The 21652-nt window shown below is 42.3% G+C and overlaps 2 protein-coding genes across 2 annotated transcripts in view; both read right to left on the bottom strand.

Moving 5' to 3' along the window:
* LOC101944097 (olfactory receptor 14A16-like) overlaps positions 1-21652 on the bottom strand; it is a 114779-nt gene that overhangs the window by 11698 nt on the left and 81429 nt on the right. The gene's annotated exons all lie outside the window — the stretch shown is intronic.
* Positions 20391-21389, bottom strand: LOC101942718 (olfactory receptor 6M1-like). The gene has a single exon (XM_005313577.2). It carries the CDS (start codon positions 21387-21389, stop codon positions 20391-20393), a length of 999 nt encoding a protein of 332 aa, XP_005313634.2.

Genomic DNA, 21652 nt, shown 5'->3' with positions numbered 1-21652 from the left:
ACAGTGAGGTGGCAAAGTTTGCAGTCAATACACAATTACTCAAGATAGTTAAGTCCAAAGCAGATTGCAAAGAGTTACAAAGGGATCTCACAAAACTGGGTGACTGGACAACAAAATGGCAGATGACATTCAATGTTGATAAATGCAAAGTAATTCACTTTGGGAAATATAATCCCAACTATACATGCACAATGATGGGTCTAAATTAGTTGTTATGACTCAACGGGTATAGTTCTCTGGAAACATCTGCTCAATGTGCAGCAGGTGTTAAAAAAGCTAACAGAATGTTAGGCACCATTAGGAAAGGTATAGATAATAAGACATTAAATATGATAATCACACTTTATAAATCCATGGTATGCTCACACCTTGAATACTGTGAGCAGTTCTGGTCACCCCATCTGAAAAAAGTACAGAGAAGGGCAACAAAAAATATTAATGGTATAGAACAGCTTCCATATGAGGAGAGATTAAAAAGACTTGACTATTCAACTTGGAAAAGAGATGACTAAGAGGGGACATGACAGAGGTCTATACAGTTATGAATGGTGTGGAGAAAGTGAATAAGAAAGTTTTATTTACCCCATAACATAACACAAGAATTTTGAAAGGGCCTGCCTTGGGTACAGTATCACTACAGACCAGTACATGGTAGAGCTGAGTCCGCAGCTCAGTGGATCCTTAGCAGAGGTGGCGGCTGAAATGCCTAAGGAACACATAAACAGTTATAAACTTTTTAAAAACAAGGCCAGAATCAGAATGGTGCTAACACCCGAGCATGCCCGTCGGCGGTTCAGAGCCCTAAGGTGGAAACCAGACATGTCATTTACCCGACATGCCTACCACATTGGAAAAAATTGGGATGCCTGGATATCAGGAGCAAATGTTAAATCTATAGAAGAGTTGCCCTTCCTAATGCAAATGGAGCAGTTTTTAGAGGGTGTTCCTGAGGAAATAGAAAGGTACATCCTAGATGGGAAGCCCAAAACTGTAACCGAGGCGGGGGAGATTGGAGCCAAATGGGTGGAGGTGGCAGAAAAGGAAAAAAAAAACTAGTAGCAGTTGGAGCGAATATCAGACGGGGCAACCCGAAACAAAACCTTACCACGGGGGACAACCCAAGGCCCCACCTACATCCCAAGGGAAACCCCAGACGCCTTCTCACCCCACCACACCAGTCTCCACCAACCAACATCGCCCCGGTGATACCTTAGCAGGGCTATGTTTTAAATGTAATGAACTGGGACATATAAAGGCTCACTGCCCCAAGAACCCCAACCGATTACAGTTCATTACACCACAATCACACCAAAGATCCCCTGGCCCACATGCCTCTCTCATACCCTCGGAGCGAAAGGGAACCTTGAGAGTGGGCGGAAAGAAGGTTATCGCGTGGAGGGACACTGGGGCACAAGTGTCGACTATCCACCAATCCCTAGTGGACCCCAAACGCATCAACCCGGAGGCTCCAGTGACAATTCAACCCTTCTTGTCACAGTCTGTAACCTTGCCTACAGCAAAGTTACATATCCATTACAAGGGCTGGTCAGGAATGTGGACTTTTGCAGTCTATGACAATTATCCCATTCCAATGCTGCTGCGGGAAGACTTGGCCAACCATGTGAAGCTAGCCAAGAGTGTGGGAACGGTCACCCGCAGCTGCCTACCTCGATGATGTGGCCATTTTTTCTGAGTCAGGGTCAGAACACCTGGAGCACCTGGAAAAAGTATTCGAGCGCATCAGGCAGGCAGGACTAAATGTTTAGGCTAAAAAGTGTCAAATATCCCAGAACATAGTGACTTACCTGGGGCACCAGGTGGGTCAAGGAACTATAAATCCCCTACAAGCCAAGGTAGATGCTATCCAAATGTGGCCGGTTCCAAAGTCAAAGAAACAGGTCCAATCCTTCTTAGGGTTGGCCGGATATTATAGGCGATTTGTACCACACTACAGCCAAATCGCCGGTCCACTGACAGACCTAACCAGAAAGAAACAGCCAAATGCAGTTCAGTGGACTGATGAGTGTCAAAAGGCCTTTAACCAGCTTAAGGCGACACTCATGTCTAACCCTGTGCTAAGGGCCCCAGACTTTGACAAACCGTTCCTAGTAACCACGGATGCGTCCGAGCGTGGTGTGGGAGCAGTTTAATGCAGGAAGGACCGGATCAAGAATTCCATCCTGCCGTGTTTCTCAGCAAGAAACTGTCTGAGAGGGAAAGCCACTGGTCAATCAGCAAAAAAGAATGCTATGCCATTGTGTATGCCCTGAAAAAGCTACGCCCATACGTTTGGGGATGGCGTTTCCAACTACAAACCGACCATGCTGCACTACAGTGGCTTCATACCGCCAAGGGAAAAATCAAAAAACTTCTTCGGTGGAATTTAGCTCTTCAAGATTTTGATTTTAAAATTCAACACATTTCAGGGGCTTCTAACAAAGTGGCTAATGCACTCTCCCGTGAAAGTTTCCCAGAATCAACTGGTTAAAATCATCCTTAATATGTGAAAAATCGTGTAGTTTTTACCTAAGTAGTAGTATATGTAAGGGTGCATGTGTTTTATTAATCTGTTTATTCTAAAATTTAGAAAGAAATCACAGCCAATGCGGTCCAACACTGTCTGAGATTTGGGGGGCGTGTCATAAACAGATAGTTAAGGGTTAATGCCTCTTTTACCTGTAAAGGGATAAGAAGTTCACCTAGCCTAGCTGACACCTGACCAGAGGAACCAATGGGAGGACAAGATGGTTCAAAGGGAAGGAGGAAAGTTCCTTTTGTCTGGTTATTGGCCTCAAGACAGGGGTAAATGGCCTGTGATCTATCGGAGGTCGGAAGACTCAGACTGGGTGATCAAATGGTCCCTTCTGGCTTTAAATGCTATGAATATTCTGCAAAAATTTCCATTGAAGGGACCTATGGTCCAAATGCCCTAGGGACCTTTAAAATTCTAGACTAAAGCCTGTTTTCTGTCTCTTGTTAGTTTGGTCCTTAATTGAGAGCCCTGGAGAACTAAATCCTTCTTTTCACCTATAAAGCAAGTACACTTCTCCAAGACAGTGTGTGTCACTGTCATAAACAGATAGTTAAGGGTTAATGCCTCTTTTACCTGTAAAGGGTTAAGAAGTTCACCTAGCCTAGCTGACACCTGACCAGAGGAACCAATGGGAGGACAAGATGGTTCAAAGGGAAGGAGGAAAGTTCCCTTTGTCTGGGAAGTTTCACTTTGGACCGGAGTGGGAAAGCTCCAGAATTCAGCCTCTTATCAAGTAGTGAGTATTAGTGAAGGAAATAAATAGGTTTATGTTTATTTCTTTGTAACCTGTCTTGTGCAATTAGAGGAATAGTCAAATTGGGTATTTTGGGCATTTTTTTTTTGTAACTAAGGGTTTGCCCAGGGGAACATCCTCTGTGTTTGGAATCTGTTGTCTGTGAGAATAGCTGGTATGCTAATCTCTCCCAGAGGGTTTTCTTTTACCTTTCTTTTCTTTAATTAAAAGCCTTTTTCTTAATACCTGATTGATTTTTCCTTGTTTTTAGATCCAAGGGGGTTGGATCTGGATCCACCAGGAGTTGGTGGGAGAAAGGAGGGGGGATGGTTAATTTCTCCTTGTTCTAAGAACCAAGGGGTTTGGATCTGTATTCACCAGGGAATTGGTGAAGAGTCTCCCAAGGCTACCCAGGGAAGGGAATTAGCACTTTGGGAGTGGTAGCAGCAGACCAGATCTAAGCTGGTAGTTAAGCTTAGAAGTTTTCATGCAGGCCCCCACATTTGTACCCTAAAGTTCAGAGTGGGGAAGCAGCCTTGACAGTCACCTAACCTGGAGGCACCATGTCCAGGGAGAAGACAATGGGCCCTGTCCCCAGCTAGTGGCAATGGATATACAGCTCCATTGGAGGCAGTAGGTCAGATCCACAGATACTGAAAATTGCTTTATCGCCACCAAAGTCAATGGAACTAAAAGATGTGTTGAGGATTTACCCCAAACATCTTCTCTCACCAACCACAGTCTTACACCAGTCTGACTCCTTTGGTTCCAACGAAACCACTCCTTATTTATACACACAAGCAAGACAACTCCCATCGTTGTATTCAGTGGCCATGGAACCGTTGCAAGTGGACAAGCAGTGTAACGGATTTTGTTTTGAAACAGAATGAAAAATATAAAAAGCAATAACAACAAACTAATATATACAGAGAGAAAAGTAAAAATGAGCTGATAGTGTTTGTCACAATTTTTGGACAATTTTAATATAAATTCCTCAATCCATTCTAAAAATATACGTGCATCAATTTTATTAATGCCCCCACTCTCCACAGGATCTAACTGATGCACAGATATTCTGCCCCCTCGTTCCTAAGGTAACTGCTTTGGACTGCCTCAGTTTCCCATGCCCAAATTGAGCTAAGAGTGAAACTCTGACAAATTATCTATTCTCACTTAAAATTTCATCCTTAAAGAGCTACTCTGTAATCCCCAAATATATTTCATTGCAATAGCAAACTTACGGTGCCGGTCTGTGTGTGGACTCCTCCCAGACTGAGATGTCCTTTCTCCTCCAGCTACAGACTGCAATTTGTTTCCCCTCTCGCCATATTTGGGGTTGGGAAGGAGTTTTCCTCCAGGGTAGATTGGCAGAGGCCCTGGAGGTTTTTCGCCTTCCTCCGCAGCATGGGGTGGGGGTCGCTAGCTGGAGGATTCTCTGCGACTTGAAGTCTTTAAATCACAGGATTTGGGGATTTCAACAGCTGAGTCAAGGGAAAGGGGGTGGGTCAGCTTTTGTGGCCTGCATCATGCGGGAGGTCAGACTAGATCAGGGGTGTCAAACTCAATTGCACAGGGGGCCAAAACTCAAAACTCGCGGGCCGAACAGTATAACCATTTATTTAACAGACTAAATATTTATGTTTTTTAACCATTAATATGAACCAAAATACAGGATATCATTCCAAAATAAATACATTTCAACTTAAAATATTTTGCTCTTCATAAAAAAATATCCTGTCAATACAATACATTCAAAATCTGTACATGCTGGAATATTAAAAAATCTGAAAATATAAATAAAAAATTGAATTTAAAGCAAAAGTATAATCATAACAAATCATAACATTCCATTTTCTTGTCCTATTTAGTCAGAGCCTGATACTTGGAGTCTTTTCTTTGCAACAAGTTTGTTTATGTTTGGGGTTAGGTTCTGTGTTGTGAAGATTCTCAGGATCGATTGCAGGTGTTCATCAGTGAGGCGACTCCTGTGTGACGTTTTGTTAATTTTCATCACAGAGAACAGCTGCTCGCACAGATATGTGCTGCCAAACATGGACAGGATTCGAGCCGCATGTTGGCGGAGCTGCGGCATCGCTTCAGGAATGAAGCGAGTGAACTGTGCTGGCCCCGCAGTGTCGTACTTTGCCTTCAGTGTCCCGTTACATTGCAGTTCTATCAGCTCCATCTGCATTTCTACAGGTGCGGTTTCCACATCGACTGCAAATGGGTTGCGAAGCAGCTCGAAGTTACTTTTCTGTGCCTCAAAGTCACTGAAGCGCCGTGCGAACTCAGTGCGCAGCGCGCTGAGTTTTTCAGCAAAGGTGGCATTTGGGAAAACTGTGGCACTTTCTTGGTTCCGTATTACTTGGCAACAGGGAAAGTGAGACAAGTTGCATTGGTGCATTTGTGTCTCCCATAAGCGCAGCTTCACTTGAAATGCCTTCACTGCATCATGCATATCGGTTATTATGTGCTCCCGTCCCTGGAGTTGAAGGTTTAAAGCGCTAAGATGCGACGTTATGTCAGCCAGGAACGCCAACTCACATTTCCACTTTTCATCCCGCAGAACTGTGCAGTCTTTCCCCTTACTGTCCATGAACTGGCAGATTTCCTCTCGCAGCTCAAAGTGTCTTTTGAGAACTTTTCCCCGACTTAGCCACCGGACCTCCGTATGATATGGCATATCGCCAAACTCGCTATCTATTTCCTGCAGAAAAGACTGGAATTGGCGGTGATTTAAACCGTGGGCTCTGATAAAGTTGACGGTTTGTGTTACAGTGTTCATCACATGATCCATTTTTAGGACTTTAGCACTCAGCGATTCCTGGTGTATGATGCAGTGATACACTGTCAACTCACCGGCACAGTTCTCCTCCCGCATCTTTGAGCGCATCCTTCCCACCAGTCCATTTTTTTCACCACACATAGCAGGTGCGCCATCTGTTGTAAGTCCAACGAGTTTTTCCCACGGCAGTTTCATGTCGGTTACACTTTGAAATACATTTCCAAAGATGTCTTCTCCTTTCGTTGTCCCGTGCATCGATTTAATGTCCAGTATTTCCTCTGTTACGCACAAATTGGAATCCACACCACGGATAAATATTGCCAGCTGTGCAGTGTCAGTCGCGTCAGTAGTTTCATCCACGGCAAGGGAGTATGCAACAAAATCTTTTGCTCTTTCAATCAACTGTGTTTTCAAATCAGTCGCCATCTCACAAACCCGATTAGCAACAGTGTTTCTGCTGAGGCTTACATTTGCAAACGCTCGCGTTTTATCTGGACAAAGGACGTCGCACACTTTCATCATACAATTCTTTACGAATTCCCCCTCAGTAAACGGCCGTCCTGATTTGGCGATCTCTTCGGCCACAATGAAACTTGCTTTCACAGCAGCTTCACTTTGTGATTTTGCTTTGGTGAAAAACGTCTGCTGGGATGTCAAATTCTTCTTCAACTCCTCTACCTTTTGTAGCTTCTGTCCTGCGCTCAGGTTTTTGAATTTGTTCTCATGTTTCGTCTCGTAGTGCCGTCTTAGGTTATACTCCTTCATTACAGCGATATTACTCTCGCAAAGGAGACACACTGGTTTACCTGCAATTTCAGTAAACATATACTCATTCTCCCACCGGCTTTGAAAGCCTCGGTTTTCAGAATCAAGTTTTCTCTTGGCCATTGTTGGGGTCTAGCTTTGATTTGATATTAGCGTTGTATACATCAACAGACCGCGAACTTGAACCGCGGCTTGCTGTTGGCGGCAATTGCACTGCATCATGGGATTTGTAGTGTGTGTTATTGGGGCGTCATATCACAGGGCCATTAAAAACAGATATATAAAACGATTTCGCGGGCCGGATATAGTTGTATGGCGGGCCGGATGTGGCCCGCGGGCCTTGAGTTTGACACATGTGGACTAGATGATCATAATGGTCCCTTCTGACCCTAAAGTCTATGAGTCTATGAGTCTCTCTAGCCCCATGCACACCCCTTTATCGATCTATCTCTCTATCTAATGCCCCGATCACTGTATTATGAGGCCGTTCCCCCACCACACTGAGGCTGAGCTGCTGGAAATACACTGAGATCTGTGCTGTCTGCAGATGAGCTGTGTGTCAAAACCATTGATGCTGCAGGAAGGTGATTTATCCATGTCTGTTTTCTACAGGCTTGTCGGACTCACTCCATGGAGCCCTCAACGGCCCAGAGGCAACAATTAATTTGTCTTGCCCTCTATTTCCCTGAAGAGTTTCCAGAATCTAAAATAATCACAATTACAATGAGGCAGCAGGGACTAGAGGAAAGATTGTGAAGCAAACACTGGGTGGCACACAGGATTGTACTCCAGACATCTGGCATCAATTCCTAGCCTTGCCACTGACCTGCCGTGTTACCTCGGGAAAGTCATTCCTTGGGGCTGTCTTTTCCCTTCCACCCTTTGCCTGTCTTTCCGACTTTAAATTCCTTGGGGCGGAGACTGTGTATTGCCTAATATAATGGAACTCTCATATCAGGTTCAACTATCAGATAATTAATTAATTAATTAATTATTAAAAAGCTAAGGGCCAAGGTGTCCTGAGATCTGATACCAAGTATTCTTCTCGCTTTGTTCAGTCACTTCACCACTCCATTCCGCAGTTTATCATCTGTCCAATGGAGTTATTAGTTACAACTTAGAGGATAATTCATAATGAGTGGAGATGCTCAAAAATATCTTACTGTCAAAACAGCTATTTGAAGAAAAATTGCTTGTCATTGAAAATAATTTTGGTGTGGAAAAAAATTCATTTTGAACTCATTTCTCTATGTAAAAGGAAACTTAGTTTGATATCATACTGTCTGGCAAGAACTCACTTATCAATAGCTGGGATGTGAAATCCTCATTTCTGTATTGTTAAATATATGGAGATATACCTATCTCATAGAACTGGAAGGGACCCTCTCATCAAGTCAAGTCAAGTCAAGCCCCCTGCCTTAACTAGCAGGACCAAGTACTGATTTTGACCTAGATCCCTAAGTGGCCCCCTCAAGGATTCAACTCACAACCCTGGATTTAGTAGGCTAATGCTCAAAGCACTGAGCTATCCCTCCTCCTCTCCCTGTCACTGTAGTCTCCACTTCCCCATTGTCTGTATAATCTCTGTCTGGTTCTGTGATTGTTTCTGTCTGCTGTATAATTAATTTTGTTGGGTGTAAACCAAATATGGTGGTGGGATATAATTGGTTAAATAACCATGTTACAATATATTGGGATTGGTTAGTTAAATGTCAGTAAAATAATGGGTTAAGATTCTATATGCATCTGAAGAAGTGGGGTGTAGTCCACGAAAGCTTATGCTCTAATAAATGTGTTAGTCTCTAAGGTGCCACAAGTACTCCTGTTCTTCTTTTTAATGGGTTAAGGTATATCTAAGCAGAACTCAAGTTTTACTATATAATCTGCAGTCAATCAGGAAGTAAGGGGGGAATTGGAACAGAGACTGGGGGTGGGGGAATTGGGATCATGTTTTGCTAAGGGGGGGATGGGAACAGGGAATGGGAACAGGGACACAGGCAAGGCTCTGTGGTGTCAGAACTGGGAAGGGGGACACTAAGGAAGGAAACTGGAATCATGCTTGCTGGAAGTTCACCGCAATAAACTTTGAATGCTTTGCACCTTCGGACTTCAGGTATTGTTGCTCTCTGTTCATGTGAGAAGGACCAGGAAAATGAGAGGGTGAAGGAATAAGCCCCCTAACACTTGTCTCTGCTCTATATGGGTGTCACTCCCATGTTAAACTCACTTGTCTACAACCTGAGGAACAAAGAGAGGAAGGAACAAGGAAACAAGTCTTTTCACAACATTTGGAAAGGGAGTGGGTGGAATTCTCAAAGATTTCAAGGGGAATTAGGCACCTATATACAATGGGAGCTGGGTACCTAACTCTTAGACCCCTTTGATAATCCTATATATTTCTGTTTTCCCCTAGATTCACAGGTTTCAGAGTAGCAGCCGTGTTAGTCTGTATCCGCAAAAAGAAGAACAGGAGTACTTGTGGCACTTTAGAGACTAACAAATTTATTAGAGCATAAGCTTTCGTGGACTACAGCCCATGTACTTGTTCTTCTTTTTCCTAGATTCACAGGTGACTTTAATGGAAAAATTATCATCAGCATAACTTCAATCCCTGACATAATGTTATAACTCCATCGACTTTGGGGCGTTACTCCTGATTTACACCAGGGTGAGTGAGAACAGAGTCAGCCCCATTGGATTCAACAGACTTACTCCTGATTTATACCAGGGTGGCTGAGAAGAAAACGAGAGTTACAGAGAATTAATATGATAAGTTCCGAGGTTTGTGAGAACATGATCTTCCTCTCATTTATGCTGGTTTAATTCTATTGACTTCAGTGGAGTTCTCCTGATGTTTCACCCTTGTGTGGGGGACTGTGAACTGATTTGTGTGTATTTGTAATCATTTTAGTTGCCCTTCTCTGAACCTTTTCTAATGCCAGAATATCTTTTTTGAGATGAGGAGATCTCATCTGTACGCAGTATTCAAGATGTGGGCGTAACATGGATTTATAGAAGGGCAATAAGATATTCTCCGTCTTATTTTCTATCCCTTTTTGAATGATTCCCAACATCCTGTTTGCTTTTTTGACTGCCTCTGCACACTGCGTGGACATCTTCATAAAACTATCCACAATGACTCCAAGATCTCTTTCCTGATTAGTTGTAGCTAAATTAGCCCCCATCATATTATATGTATAGTTGAGGTTATTTTTTCCAATGTGCATTACTTTACATTCATCCACATTAAATTACATTTGCCATTTTGTTGTCGAATTGCTTAGTTTTGAGAGATCTTTTTGAAGTTCTTCACAGTCTGCTTTGGTCTTAACTATCTTGAGCAGTTTAATATCATCTGCAAACTTTGCCACCTCACTGTTTACCCCTTTTTCCAGATCATTTATGAATAAGTTGAATAGGATTGGTCCTCGGACTGATCCTTGGGAAACACCACTAGTTACCCCTCTCAATTTTGAAAATTTACCACTTATTCCTACACTTTGTCCCCTGTCTTTTAACCAGTTCTCAATCCATGAAAGGATCTTCCCTCTTATCCCATGACAACTGCATTTATGTAAGAGCCTTTGGTAAGGGACCTTGTCAAAAGCTTTCTGGAAATCTAAGTACACTACATCCACTGGATCCCGCTTGTCCACATGTTTGTTGACCCCTTCAAAGAACTCTGATAGATTAGTAAGACATGATTTCCCTTTACAGAAACCATGTTGACCCTTCCCAAACAAGTTATGTTCTTCTATGTGTCTGACAATTTTATTCTTTACTATTGTTTCAACTAATTTGCCCAGTACTGACATTAGACTTACCAGTCTGTAATTGCTGGGATCACCTGTAGAGCCCTTTTAAAATATTGGCATTACATTAGCTATCTTCCAGTCATTGGGTACAGAAGCCGATTTAAAGGACGGGTTACAAACCATAGTTAATAGTTAGGAGGGAAGTATCATTTATACCTCTGGCATCCAGAGCTCACTTACGTATTCATTATTCCCTGAATATTATGCACTGAAACATAATGCAAAGCAGAGGAAATTGATTTAATTGCATTACCTGCAAACCAGGCTGTGTGGTCCCATACTTCAGTCTCAGGGAAAATACAGACTAATAATTTCATCATCCTGCAAATCATCATCATCATCATCATCATCATCATCATCATCATCATCATCATCATCCAGTATGCTCAATTGAGATGAAAACCCCACTGTGTTAGGCCCTGTGCAAGACAGAGCCTGAGATGTTCAAAGCTGACTAAGGGACTCGGATGTCAATTCCCATTAAAATGGCTTTACAAATCTCAACCTAAATATACAAGGGAGACATTATTTTATATGTATTGCAAATGTAGAATGAAAGCAAATACTGCAGGGACTAGGAGCTGAATTCTCACATGGGTGACTAGTCCCATATCTGCCCCTTTGGGATAAATGGATGTTTCCCTTCTGACCATCCTGCAAGTGAGACAGACAGAACTGGGAATCTTCCTCTTGACCATAGCTGGGAATGTAGTCATCATCTCAATCGCTCTGGTGGATCATCACCTCCAAACCCCTATGTATTTCTTTCCCAGGAACTTCTCCATCTTGGAAATCAGCTTCACCTCCATCAAAAGCCCCCAAACAGTGGCCAACCTCTTGACAGAGAGAAAGACTATCTCATTAGTGGGGTGTTTCACCAACCTTTCCTCTTCTTCATCTTGGGGTCCTCAGAGTTCTCCTTCCTGTCTGTGATGTCCTAAATTGCTATGTTGCTATTTGCAAACTGTTGCGCTATGCTACCATTATGAACAGTCATGTATGTGCCATGTTGGGTCTATTGTCTTGGGTTGGGGCATCACATTAATTATCAGCCCAGCCATTATATTGTTCCACTTACCCTTCTGTGACCCAAATGTCATTAACAATTTATTTTGTGATAGTTCATCACTGATTAAACTTTCCTGTGCAGCCACACACATCCTGGAGCTTATAGATTTCACTGGAGTGACTGTGACTTTAATAGGTACCTTAACGATAACTAGTATCTCCTACATCAACATCATCTCCATTATATTATGCATCCCATCTGCCAAGGCGAAAACAAAAGTCTTCTCGACCTGCTCATCACATATCAATGTTGTCACCATATTTTATGGCAGCTGCATTTTCATGCACTTGAGACCCAAGCAAGGTGACAGTCTAGACCTCAACAGAGCAGTGGCCATTCTCAACACTATGGTGACGTCCTTACTCAACCCCTTCATATACACCCTGAGGAATAAGCAAGTAAAGCAAGCCCTGAGAGATGTATTCAACAGGGTGTTGGATAAGGATAGGGGCCTGACATTGGGAACTAGGTAGAGGCTGGGATTTTCAAAGGGGCCTAAGGGATTTGGGTGCCCAAGTCAATGGGAACTAGATGCCTCATCACCCTGTCATAATTTCCTCCAGAAGGAACGGGGAAATTCTACAGTCTGAGATTCACTTTATGGGACAGATCCTCAGCTAGTGGGGATCTAGAACTAGATATCTCCTCAATTCTCTAGGATGGAAAAATCAATTGTGCTACTAAAATACAGATAATAGATTATTAGACTTATACTCACATCACTGAATTACTAGGGTTGCAGGTTCTGAGTGGTCAGCAGCTAAGGACAGAGTCTCAGGTGGGATCTTGTTGAGACCATATAAAGGACTCTCCTCTTCTTACTCAAGGATTCAAGCCCTTACAATTCCAGTAGCCTTTTTTACTTATGGTACTTGTCAGAACCCCATTCTACTCCATCGTCTACTCCAGATGCTAAGCTGGTATGAACTGGGTGTTGGTCTCTTGACTCCAATAGTGCTGCATTGATTTACTTCAGCTAAAGATCCCATCATCTATGAGAAAGTGGGATTATTTATGTTTGGGATTCTAGGCCAGAATATTTCATGATGCTCCACAGTAATTTTTCATACTATATCAGTGGAAAGATTCCTTTTGTGGTGTCAGTCTCCATCAGCTAATTACTCAACCTTATATTTAGGCTTGGAAAGACTGTATTTTTATCTGTAAATGTTGATTTCACTGTATACACGCAACTGCTGAAAAAATAATTTCATCGCTGATAATCAAAATTTACAGAAAAGAAAAGTGAGAAAAATGCTGCTTGAGAACTTTTTAGAGTAAAAATCTAGTGATTAAGACTTTTGAATTAGGGCTGTTATAAATGGACTAGCAAATGAGTAGTAGAAACAGGTATGATTTGTTGATTTAAGGCTATTCACTGTGTATATTTTGACATATGATTTTGACAATTTGTGTTAATAGTTTATAAAGCATCAGCATCTTGAATCTCATTGTCTACTGTTATTAATAATTGACTGACCCCCCCATAATTTTCCACAACTTTGAAAATTAAAATTACTACAAATCTAAAAAATGCTTAAAAATAAACATTGATATTATCCATCAAAGTTAAAAAAAAAAATAAAAATCAAATTCTGCCAAGCCTACTTACATTGTCTGAATGCTCTGGGCTGGGGTTTTCAGTGCAGTTTAAGGAAGTGAGATGCCCAAAACTTATTAACTGTAAATGGGATTTGGGGCTAGATTCACTTTAGGCACCTAAATCCCAGAATCAGTCCTTAGGGAGCTGATAAACCAGGGAAAGATAGGCATTCCTCGGCTTAACTCATCTGCAGGGCCTGATCCAGCAAGTGTGCTCAGAGCTTGCCCACTAGATCGGGTCCCTTTAGGTGATCTTGCACAAAATGGCCAGAAGGAGGAGGATGTACCCATAACTTTTAGCCCAGTGGTTAGGGTACTTGCCTGAGAGGAGGAAGACCCCTGATTCAAGTCCCGCTCTGATTGAGGGGGAGCAGGGATTTAGACATGGCTCTTCTACATCTCAGCTGAATGCCCTAACCACTGGGCTATGGGATAGTCTGATGCAGGGCTCCCTCCATCTCTCCTGTTGAAGCTGTTGCACTTTGGATAAAAAATAAAAAAGTCATTGGTATGGGGGAGCCTAGTCTCTCATTTGTCAGGTGAGTGCTCTAATCGTTGGGCTACAGAGTGATTCTCACACTTGCTCTTGCTCTTTCTTTGGCCCAATGATTATTTCATAATTTAAGTCAGAGTGGAACAGCTTCAATGGGAAAGACCAAGGGAGCCGTCTGTCGGAATATCCCACACTCCACTGAAGGTTGGACAAGAAGCAATGGGCTTAATCTGCAGCAAGGGTTCGGTTAGATTAGATATTTGGAAAAATATTTCTTACTCTAGGGGTAGTTAAGTTCTGGAATAGGCTTCCGAGGCAGGTTGTGGAATCCCCGGCACTGGAGGTTTTCAGGAACAGGTTGGACCAATACCTGTCAGTGATGGTCTAAGTTTACTTGGTCCTGCCTCAGAGGAAGGGGCTGGACTTGATGACCTCTTGATGTCCCTTCCAGCCCTACATTTCTATGATTCTATAGTCCAGGAGTTAGGGCACTCACCCGAGAGGTAGCAAATCCCTGCCCAAATCCCTTGTCCTGCTTGGGCAGGGGGGGGCGGGGGTTTGAACCAGGGACCTTCCACATCTCAGGTGAGCACTTTAACCACTGGTCTAAAAGTTATGACGGAAGGCCTCTTTCCCTCCAGGACTTAGATACCAAGCTCTGCAAGAGGGACACCTCCTCAGGTTGGCATCTGCCTAGTCAATGAGCTGCCTAGGGTGTTGGTGTTTGTGGATCCCCTTCTAAAGTTCCCATCTGTCCTCATTCATTGCATGGGGACCTAGGTGCCTAACTCAGGCTTTGTGATTCCCAGTGATTTTTCTCTGAGCCTAAAAGTTAGGTATGGTGAAGAAAATAAGAATTTTCTTTGTGCATCTAGCCCTGGGTGCCTAACTCCCCTATGTGTCTTTGGAAATCTCAACCATAATTATTAATTAGCATACAAATATTTAAAATTATGGAATAGTGATACTTTCCTCTGAAATCTATAAATGAAAAATGCCGTAGAAGAGTGCATCATCATTATCCTTTAAAAGCTTTGTATATGTCCTGATTACAGCGTTTGCCACTTGTGATTCCAGCACTATAGAGGTAGGGTAATTTTGCAAACATATCTGCAGGTGGAATTTTCAGAAGTGTCTAAGTAATTCTGAAGTGCAGGGGGATTGAAAGTCAAATGAGTTGCTAAGGGACAGAATTTTAGATGTCTTTAAGCACTTAAATGGGCAGCTAGATGTCTCGTGGGATTTGCGAAAGCATACAGGTGCCTAACTCCCATTGAAATTTTTGAGAGTTAGGTGCCTCTATCATTCTGTAGGCACCTAAGTACACATAAAAATCTAGCACCTTGAGGGGAATTTTCAAAAGCCCTTAAGTGAAATAGGCGCTCAAGTCCCAGAAGAGCCAATGGGATTTGGGCATGTATCTCCCTTAGTCTCCCTTTGAAATCCAAACCATCTTAAAAATATCTATGTTGTAGAACCCTTTTCACATCCCTCTGCTGACAAGGAACTGATCCATGACCGCTGACATCAAGAAAAGTGACTGTCTCAAAGGCAGAAGGCTTCAGGCTTTCCATGTGCCGCATCCGAATGTTGAAATGTGTGATTTTCCTTTTTAACCAAGTGGGAAAATGAAATCTGAAGTAGTTGAACTGATTTGAAAATAACATTTTCTTACACTGATAATTAAGACATGGCCAAACAGCATTTGAAGGAGATACAAAGCAGCGGCCTGTGTTATGCTGGTCAGACGAGATGATCCAAGTGGGTACATTCTGGCCTTAGATTGTATGAATCAAGCTTGGTCTTGAGGCTAAGGCACGGCACTAGAACTAAGAAGAGCTAGGTTCAATTTTACACTTTGCCACACACACCCTGTATTACCTTGGGTTAAGTCGGTTAACTTCTCTGCGCCTCAGTTTCCCATCTGTAAAACGTGGATGATAATAATAAAGTTTTCTCAAAACATTTGCCTGTCTTGTTATTTAGATTGTAACTCTTTGGATTTGGGATTATTTTTTACTATGTATTTGTACAGTGCTTAGCACAATGGAGGCTGCGATCTCATTTGGGGTCTCTGGAACAAAATATAATTAGGGCTAGTCAAATTTTTTATTAAACAATTATATTTATTGAGAAAATGTATTTATACAATATACAGTGGAAGAAGAGGCCACCTAAATACTCTGAGACCGTTCAAGGATTTTTCCCACTGTTATTATATAAAATGTGTTGGAGTATGTGATGTAGGAGTTGGGCATCACATTTGTATGTAAATAATTCTGCATACATAGTAGATACAAAGAAATACATGAAGGTCCAAACTCTGGAATTGTGGAGTGAAACTACTGTAAATAGGGCTGGTTAAAAATCATGTAATTGTTAATTTTCAAAGTATTTTGGGCACAAAAAATATTTTGGACATTTTTTTCAGGATTTTTGCAACATTTGAGTTTCTATGAAAAAAATAATTTTTTTGTTGTGGAAAAAAGGAAAAATACATTTTTTGTCCAGCTATAATGGTAAACAATTAAGCCTGATATTTTCAAATCCTTCTAAAGATCAATTAATTAATTTCTTATGGAAACCGGTCATTAAATCCATTTCGCAGATTCTAAAATCTCAGTCTGTAAGTTTTATTACATTTAATAAAATACACTCTGTCCATAAAAAACTGCCTTTACTCAAAAATGGGTTTTTCCCCAAAAAATGCTGACATAGTTGAAATGTTTATTAGAGATGGTGAAAAATGAAAACTGGTTTTTGAAAAAAATAAGAAATGCTAATGTTGTTTTTATTTCTGTGTTTGAAATTAGCCCATTTTCATTTGTGCAAATAGTTTTAGATTAAAAATACATCAAAAATGTTGTCAGTTTTTGGTAAACAAGAATGTAAATAACCAGTTTGATAAGGTTTTCAGTAACAAAAATCTGCAAAATGCATGAAATGGTCCATGAAATATGTCATCAGAAGGCAATTTTTGATTAAATAATGGATTTTTTTTCATCAAAAAGTTTTATTTGTGATGGTCTTGTTATCTTTATATGGTGGGGTTGTTATCCTAACAAGCACAGGTAATCAGTAATTGGCTTCAGGAGTCTTGTGAAAAACAACATATTCAGCACATCCCTCTCTTTCGATATCTATTTACCTATTCCCATGCTCTAACACAATATACCTCACTCTCCTATGACAGCCAGGAATAGATCCCAGAAATCCCAACTTCCAAGCAGCTATTCTATGTTGGCTATGGTTACATTGGATATATTCTGTGCCAAAATCCCATTGATTTTCAACAGGTGTCTAAACATTTTAAAAATGTGACTTATGAGATTCATTCATAGTTTCAAAAATATCTTGGGTTCTTTTTCACAGATTCCAAGGCCAGAAGAGACCATTGTGATCATCTAGTCTGGACTACTGTATAACACAGGCCATAGAACTTCCCCAACGTAATTCCTAGAGTTGATCTTTTAGAAAAACACCCAGTCTTGATTTAAAAATTGTCTGTCATGGAGAATCCACCATGACCCTTGGTAAATTGTTCTAATGGTTAATTATTTTTGCTGTTAAAAATTTAAGCCTTATTTTCAGTCTGAATTTGTCTAGCTTCAACTTCCAGCCATTGAATCATTTAAGACCTTTTTCTGTTACAGTGAAGAGCCCATTATTAAAAATTTGTTCCCATTTAGATACTTATAGATTATAATCAAGTCACCCCTTAACCTTCTCTTGGTTAAGTTAAATAGATAGAGCTCTTTGAGTCTATCATGATAAGTCAGGGGTGGGCACATTTTTTGGCCCAAGGGCCACATTGGGGTTGCGAAACTGTATGGAGGGCCAGGTAGCGAAGGCTGTGCCTCCCCAAACAGCCTGGCCCCTGCCCCTATGCGACCCCTCGCACTTCCCGCTCCCTGACTGCCCCCCTCAGAACTCCCCACCCATTCAACCCCCCCCTGCTCCTTGTCCCTTAATCACCCCCTCCTAGGACGCCTCGTCCCTAACCGCCCCTGGGACCCTACCCCCTATCCAACCCCCCGCTCCCAGTCCCCTGACTGCTTTGACCCCTATCCACACCCCACCCCCTGACAGGCCCCCTGGGACTCCCATGCCTATCAAACCCCCCATCCCCTGTCCGCCCCCAGAACTTCCACCCCATCCAACCGCACCCTGCTCCCTGTCCCCTGACTGTCCCACAGAACCCCCAGCCCCTTATCCAACCCCCCAGACCCAGCCCCCTTACCATGCCGCTCAGAGCAGCATGTCTGGCAGCTGCGCCGCCTGGCCGGAGCCAGACACACTGCCATTCTGCTTAGCAGGAGCGTGCAACCCCGCCGCCCAGAGTGCTGCCCATGCGGCAGCGTGGCTGCAGGGGAGGAGGAACAGTGGGGGAGGGGGCAGGGGCTAGCCTCTCTGGCTGGGAGCTCAAGAGCTGGGCAGGATGGTCCCGCAGGCCAGATGTGGCCCCTGGGCCGTAGTTTGCCTACCTCTGCTATAAGGCATGTTTTTCTAATCCTTTAATCATTGTCATGGCTCTTATCTGAACCCTGTCCAATGTAGCAACATTCTTCTTGAATTGTGGGCACAATTCCAATATTGGTATGAGGCTGCAGAATGCGTTAAAGCAATGGCTAAAACCTGCTAGGCTTTTTTGAAAATCCACCACCAAATCCCTTTGAATATCATTGGGAACTATGTAACTAACTCCCTTAGGTTCCTTTGAAAATGCATCCTCATTTTCACATAGGGTATTGTACAGGCCAATACATCTTTACTAGAGCTGGCCGGAGAATGGAGTTTCCATCCCACAGGAAATTCTGATATTTCAACTATTGGGTTTTGTCCTGAAGCAGGATAAAAAGATCAAAATAGCACAGTATTTTGCTGAAAGAAAGGTTAAAAAACATTAAATTCAGAGACGTCAAAACCAAAATGACTGATGCCCCTTGACAAGACACAGACATTTGAGGGCGTTGTTCCAGAACCTTGGGAACTTTTGTGATTTTTAAAAGATTCAGCAGTTGCTTCAATGCATACTGCAGCCTCATACCAACATAGGAATTGTTACAAAGGTTTAGATCCATGGTCCATCTAGCTCAGTATCCTCACTCTGACAATGGCCAGTGTCACATGCTTCAGAGGAAGGTGTTAGAATCATATCAGGTGGATGTGGGATACTCTTACCCATGTGAATAATGGATAATGGTGGATAATCAGCTGAACATGAATTCCTAGTGTGACACTGTGGCCAAAAGAACTAATGTGATCCTGGGATGCATAGACAGGAGAATCTCAAGTAGGAGAAGAGAGGCTATTTTACCTCTGTATTTGGTGCTGCTGCGACTGCAGTTGGAATACTGTGTCCAGTTCTGGTGCCCAGAATTCAAGACAGATGCTGCTAAGTTGGAGAGGATTCAGAGAAGAGTCACAAGAATGATTAAAAATGACTAGAAAAAAAGCCTTATAGTGATAGACTCAAGGAGTTAAATCTATTTAGTTTAACAAAAAGAAGGTTAAGGGGTGACTTGATCACAGTCTATAAGTATCTACATGGGAAACAAATATTTAATAATGTGCTCTTCAATCTCGGGGAGGAAGGTATAACATGATGAAATTCCTGGAAGTTGAAGCTAGACAAATTCAGACTGGAAATAAGATATAAATTCTTAACTGGGAGAGTAATTAATCATTGGAAGAATTTACCAAGGGTCGTGGTGGATTCTCCATCACTGACCATTTTTAATCAAGATTGAATGTTTTTCCAAAAGATCTAGTTTAGGAATTACTGTGGGGATGTTCTATGACCTGTGTTATACAGGAGGTCATACAAGATTATTACAGTGGTCCTTTTAGGCCTTGGAATCTATGAATCTATGATAAAGAGCTCATTCTGACTATTAATACTGAGACACAGAGTATTTGGGATTTTCAATGGAGCCTAAAAGAGTTGGGCCAGATTTTTAATGGTATTTAGGCACCTAAACATGCAGATGGACACTTAGTGGGATTTTGAAAAGTGCCTAGTTGCCTATCTTCCATTGAAATCATTGACAGTTAGGCACCAAGAGCCATATTTTCAAAGGTATTTAGGTAGTGGGATTTTCAAAAGCATCTAAATTCCTAGCACCCATTGAAATCAATGACCCCTCACCCTCAAATCTCATTGCAATTTAATAGAAGGTGGGTGTCTAACTCCCTTAGACCCCTTTGAAAATCCCAGAAACTCGTTTTATGTATGTTACATGAGTGCCTGTAAACAGAGATTGGGACCCCATTGTGGTAGGCACTGTATAAACAGATGGTGCCAGGAGACAATTCTTGCCCTGGAGAGCTTATAGTCTAAGCGTGGGGATATCAAAAGCAATGGCTTGATTGAGGAGTTAGGACTTGAGCTTTTAAATTACTTAGATGTTTTGAAAAATCTAACCTAAATGAACAAAAGGTGGGAGGGGAAACAGATTCTGCTAAGGTCACACAGCAGGTCCAGCAATAGAACCCGGGAATCCTGAGACTAAGTCAAGCTCCCACCCCACTAAATAACAATGCCACTCAATGGATAAAAGCAGCAATTCGTTATTGAGATGAAGATGTATGTGTATCAAGGTTCTGGTTGCAGAACAGAGCTCTTTATAGTCAAGTATTCCTTCAGGGCCTCTTTGACCTTCTCGTTCCTTAAGGTGTAAATGAAAGGATTCAGTAAAGGGCTCACTATGACCGTGAACACAGCCACCACCTTCTGGAGGTCTAGGGAGCGGCCCTGGCTGGGCCTGGCATACATGAAGATGGCACTGCCGTAGAAGATAGAGGCTACCGTGATATGGGAGGTGCAGGTGGAAAAGGCTTTTTGCCTGCCTGTTGCTGAGGGGATGTGCAAGACTGTGGCGATGATGTAAAGGTAGGACACTGCAGTAAAAGTCAAGGATGTGAGCAGAACCACAGAGGAGAGGACATACTCGATCATGAGGAGGAAGTGTGTGTTAACGCAGGATAGCCTCACTAGTGGGGCATAGTCGCAGAAGAAATGGTTTATCACATTGGGGCCACAGAAAGGAAGCTGGCACAGTAAAACAAGTGGGCAGAGGGTGGAGAGAAACCCACCCAACCAACAACCCATGACCAGGAAGACACAGACATGCCCACTCCTGATGACAGGGTAGTGGAGCAGGTGGCAGATGGCCACGTAGCGGTCAAAGGACATGACAGCGATGAGGATGAAATCCGTAGTGCCCAGGAAGAAGTAGAAGTAACACTGGATGATGCAGCCCCAGAAGGAGATGGCTTTGGCCTGGGAGAGCAGGTTCTCCAGCATCTTTGGAGTGATGGAGAGGACAAAGAGTATCTCCAAGAGGGAGAGGTTGCAGAGGAAGAAGTACATGGGGGTGTGGAGGCGGAGATCCACATACACAATGGTGATGATGGCCATGTTCCCCATTAGAGTCAAGGCAAAGATGGCCAGTAGCAGCATGAAAACCAGGAGCTCCATGGGCTGTGACAGTGAGAAGCCCAGAAGCACAAACTCCATCACCACATTGCTCTGATTGTTCGTTCTTATTTCAGCTTTCACCTGCAGAATAGAGGAAGTTGAAAAAGCCTGCATGTCAAGTTTTTGATAAATTAATTTCAATAAAATAAAATAAAAGAATAATGAGAATACAAACAAACTAAATAACCGACCAAAACTGAAATATATTTCTAGGGTTTTTCCAGCCAGTTACAGAGCTCATAAAAAATGTATGACACTTTAAAAAGTTGACAAAATCTTGACATTTTCAAAAATATAGATTTTCTGGAAAAAACTCTATTTTTTATTTTTAAATTCCCATTTAAGTTTTTCCATTCTATTAACCACAACTGGAGAAA

This window comes from Chrysemys picta, chromosome 12 (assembly GCF_011386835.1).
Source record: "Chrysemys picta bellii isolate R12L10 chromosome 12, ASM1138683v2, whole genome shotgun sequence".
NCBI lineage: Eukaryota > Metazoa > Chordata > Testudines > Emydidae > Chrysemys > Chrysemys picta.
This window is presented reverse-complemented; position numbering and strand designations above follow the sequence as displayed.

Excerpts from the sequence above, each read along its gene's own strand:
- LOC101942718 (XM_005313577.2), bottom strand. The coding sequence starts at position 21,389 with ATGCAGGCTTTTTCAACTTCCTCTATTCTGCAGGTGAAAGCTGAAATA.